The sequence below is a fragment of the Sceloporus undulatus genome, unplaced genomic scaffold (assembly GCF_019175285.1).
Source record: "Sceloporus undulatus isolate JIND9_A2432 ecotype Alabama unplaced genomic scaffold, SceUnd_v1.1 scaffold_4120, whole genome shotgun sequence".
NCBI lineage: Eukaryota > Metazoa > Chordata > Lepidosauria > Squamata > Phrynosomatidae > Sceloporus > Sceloporus undulatus.
The window spans coordinates 1-3,783 of record NW_024807040.1 but is presented as its reverse complement, the minus strand read 5'-3'; the positions used below and the strand labels follow the sequence as shown (position 1 = coordinate 3,783).

The 3,783-nt window shown below is 41.1% G+C and overlaps 1 protein-coding gene across 1 annotated transcript; it reads left to right on the top strand.

The window, feature by feature from the left end:
* Positions 1-2,394: 2,394 nt before the first annotated feature.
* Positions 2,395-3,741, top strand: LOC121918092 (C-type lectin-like; the record flags this gene model as incomplete). The annotated part of the gene is made up of 4 exons (XM_042444194.1): positions 2,395-2,461; positions 2,797-2,888; positions 3,290-3,430; positions 3,602-3,741. Coding segments are annotated over exons 1-4 (440 nt in total), but the record flags the coding sequence as incomplete, so codon positions are not given.
* Between the last annotated feature and the right edge of the window lie 42 nt (positions 3,742-3,783).

Sequence of the window (3,783 nt, the reverse complement as noted above, 5' to 3'; positions counted from 1 at the left end):
AGGTAAGGACTAATGGAAGTGTGCCTTCATGTCAACTGCCAAATGTGGTCTGGGCTTTGTTTGCTTTCAAACTGTGCCTGGTGAACCATTTGTATGTAACACTTTCCATTTCCATATCTGTTGTTGTTAACTGCTGTCAAATCAACTTCAACCTATAGTAAAACCATGAATGAGAGACCTCCAAGTCACCCCATCATCAGCCTCCTATCGTCAGGTCTTACAGTCTCAGAGCTATGGCTTCCTTGATGGTGTCTATCCATCTGGAACGTGGTCTTCCTTTTTTCCTGCTGCTTTCTATCTTCCCAAGTATAATTGTCTTTTCTAGTGAGCCATGCCTTTTTCCTGATGTTCTCAAAGTACAACAGTCTCAGTTTAGTCATCTTGGCTTCTAGGGAGAGTTTATGATTGATTTGCTCTAGAACCCATCTGTTTGTCTTTCTAGCACTCTAGAACTCTGCTCCAGCACCACATCTTAAATGAATTGATTTTCTTCCTATGAACTTTCTTCACTGTCTAGCTTTCACAACCATATATAGAAAATGAGAAATATGATGGCATGGACCATCCTAACTTTAGTATTCAGTGAGATATCTTTACACTTCTCGTTCCTTCATAGTTGTGCTTCCAAGCCCTAGTCTTCTTCTGATTTCTTTACTGCAGTCTTCATTCTCATTAATGACTGAGGCAAGCTATGGAAGATCTTGAACTATTTCAAGATCTTTATTGTCTACCTCTTACACCTCTTCCATATTCCATTTCCACAGCAATACTGCAAAAAAAGAGAAAGTGCCATGATAGCACTGTGAAAACTGGACATCTGCCTTGTTTCACAGCTATACACAAGAGGGTCACCTGTTTCGAACTTATTTGACAATGGAGATTGGCACCTTGGATAATACCTTTAAAATGTACGTTGAAACCTGGAGTGAGGTCTTCTTTCCACTGGAATAGAAGCCAACAGCATTCACTGATAGAGGGAGAAAAAAAGGGCACCAAGTGCCTGTTCACACACACTACACAATTATAGCATTTTGATTTTACTTTATCTTCCATGGCTTCATCCTATGGAATTCCAGGATGTCTGAGATAGTATCAGAAAGCTTCCTATACTTTGAAGCTAATGAATCAAGAAAATGAGCATATGACTTCAAAAATGACCATATTGTAAGTTTTGTCCTATGCTCTCTCACAGGTTTGAGGTGTTGTTTTTTCCTACTGTGTATTTTCCCACCCTATGACAGCATGTTGCCCTTTCTGCAGTGTAGATTGCCAGATGTATGAGCTGCCTTCTACCAGTTTGGTCCAAGGTTATGCAAAGCCTGAAGGCGCTGGACCAGGATTTCCTTTAAGCATTGAGTTCATCTTGGATTGCACCATGTCTACCCAAGGACTATATAACAGTCATTCAGAAAGGGAGAAACCATCAGCAGAGAAGCTCCCGGCTCAACTGTCCACTATAACTGTCTTCCCAGGAGAACATCAGCGTAAGGTGAGTGACAGAAGAGACATCTTCTATGTCTTGAGAAGAGGGCTTTTCCAGGTTGGAGATGAGCATGTGGACAACGGAGTGTTTCTATAGCAAAATGTACATCAGTGAGGACAAGCTGTAAATGCAGTACTGTAGGTAGAAAGCTTAAAAATAAAGAATTCAGAGCTGAGGTTGGCAATACTATCACGAAACAAGCTGTTAATGACCTGTTAGAGAAGTGATGATGGGAATCGATGTGAGTTTCAGAATGGAAAACCTTGGTTAAGCCATCAGTGGAAAAGTGAAAATTTGACTTCCAGTTATTTCATAGGTTGAATAGCAACAGATGGGGAGAATGAGGAAGGGGTTCAAAACATAAGCCTGGATTCTATTTCTGGTGCTGGCTAAAATAGACTCATCAAATCAATAGCATTTAAACTGGGCTAGTTGATGAGTGGTAATGGGAGTTGTAGTTCAACATCTGCAACTCCTATTGGTCCTGGTCAGTATAGCCAACGGTGAGGAACAGAGGAAGATGAAGTCCAATGCCATCTGAGGGCAGCTGTACCTTACCCACCACATCTTAAATATCCAAAAACATGCTTATCTTACAGCATAAACCTTCATAGACCAGAGTCCACTTTGCTCGTTTATGAAATGTAACACTATAATAAATGTGTCAATTTTCAAGGTATCTTGATTGTTATCTTTAGAGGACTGGACTTCCTAATGCACAAGTTTAAATTTAAGGATCTCTCTTCTTTCTTTAATTTTCTGGTTCCTAGACAATAAAAGTAGTACAAATTTGGAGTTCTAAGAGGAAATAAAATGTTTCCTTCCTTTCTTCACTAGACTGGTTGAATGGAAATCAGAAATTATAACTCTTGAATTTACCATGCCTTTTCTTCTCAAAGGTCAACCAGAAGATGGGTTTCTTCACCTACCTCAACTTTTGCCTTCTTGGAATCTTCTTCTCCAACTCTTTCTTGGGAGGTGAGCTGCTAAACAAATATTCCCACCTCTGATATCTGGAAGGGTACACAGCTAGCCAGGGAACTAGAAACAGATTTGTTCTATTCTGTCTATTCTTGTGACCTGAAGCAGAATTTATTTCTTGGTTGCAAATAGAGGGATCAATCAGAATCCAAGAGCCCAGCAATGCCTACAGATTTCTCTGAGGGAATTTTGGGGAGTGTAGGTCCATGCCACCAGTGGGAAAGTTAGATTTTGGAGGACATGCTAAAAATTGTATAATTTTCTAAATGTTCTTCCTTCTCTCATTTTCTTTTCTTTTCTTTTTTCACCCTCATCTTCCTTTTCTCCTGCAGCTGAGGCAGACTCCTGTGCTAGAGAGTGGCTGCAAAACCAGGGGAACTGCTATGCTTACTTTGACAATCAGTTATCATGGCAAGAGGCTGAGGTATGAAGCATTTCTCACCAACCCAGGTTTGATGTAATGTGTGATGTACAAGTTAGATTTATGTTTCTTCAGACCTCCCACATATTAAAACTTCAAGGGGGACAACATTTGTTAACTCCACAAAGATTAACTATGTTTCTGGGGAGCTTGAACTCTGTACCAATCCTGCTTTGGGAAGATGAGAATGCCAATATCGTTCCCCATTCTCCATAGGAAAGGAGACGGGTTGTAATGATGCCTGTGTGAGACATCTTCTGATCCAGAATCCTGTCCATTAGACTATGTCTCTTGCAGCAATGCACAAATGAAAATAATTTAAAATATGGTATTCAGTTTTGCAGTAGTTCTGCTGGTGAAATATGGCAATGGGGGACACTCTTGTTTTTCTTCTGCATCCTCAGATTGAATGCCAGAGCTATGGCCGTGGGGCACATCTTGCCTCTGTCCTGACCAAAGCAGAGACCCTCCTGGTGGCCGAACACATCTCCACTTATCAGAAAGAACGAAGCAATGTCTGGATTGGGCTTCATGATGTCCGTCAGGTAAACCCCTCTCTTCTTCCATTCCTGGTTGTCATCACAAATTTGTAGCTCTCTGGCCAGGGATCCTTTCTGAGCTCAGCTCCACAATCTTTACTAGCCAAAACTCTCTAGGTTTTGCCACTGGGCTACTGATTTCTTAAGCACACTACTTGTTCTGTCTCATTTCAACAGACCGGGAAATGGAGGTGGGCTGATGAGTCAACTTACAACTACAAGTCCTGGATGAGCCACCAGCCAGACAATTATGGCAGTAATGAATACTGTGTGGAACTGCGACTTTCCACAGGTAAGAAAGAAGCAAGAAAGATCTCGTAAGGACATCTGGTCATCTAGCCTTTGTAATTTTTCTTAGC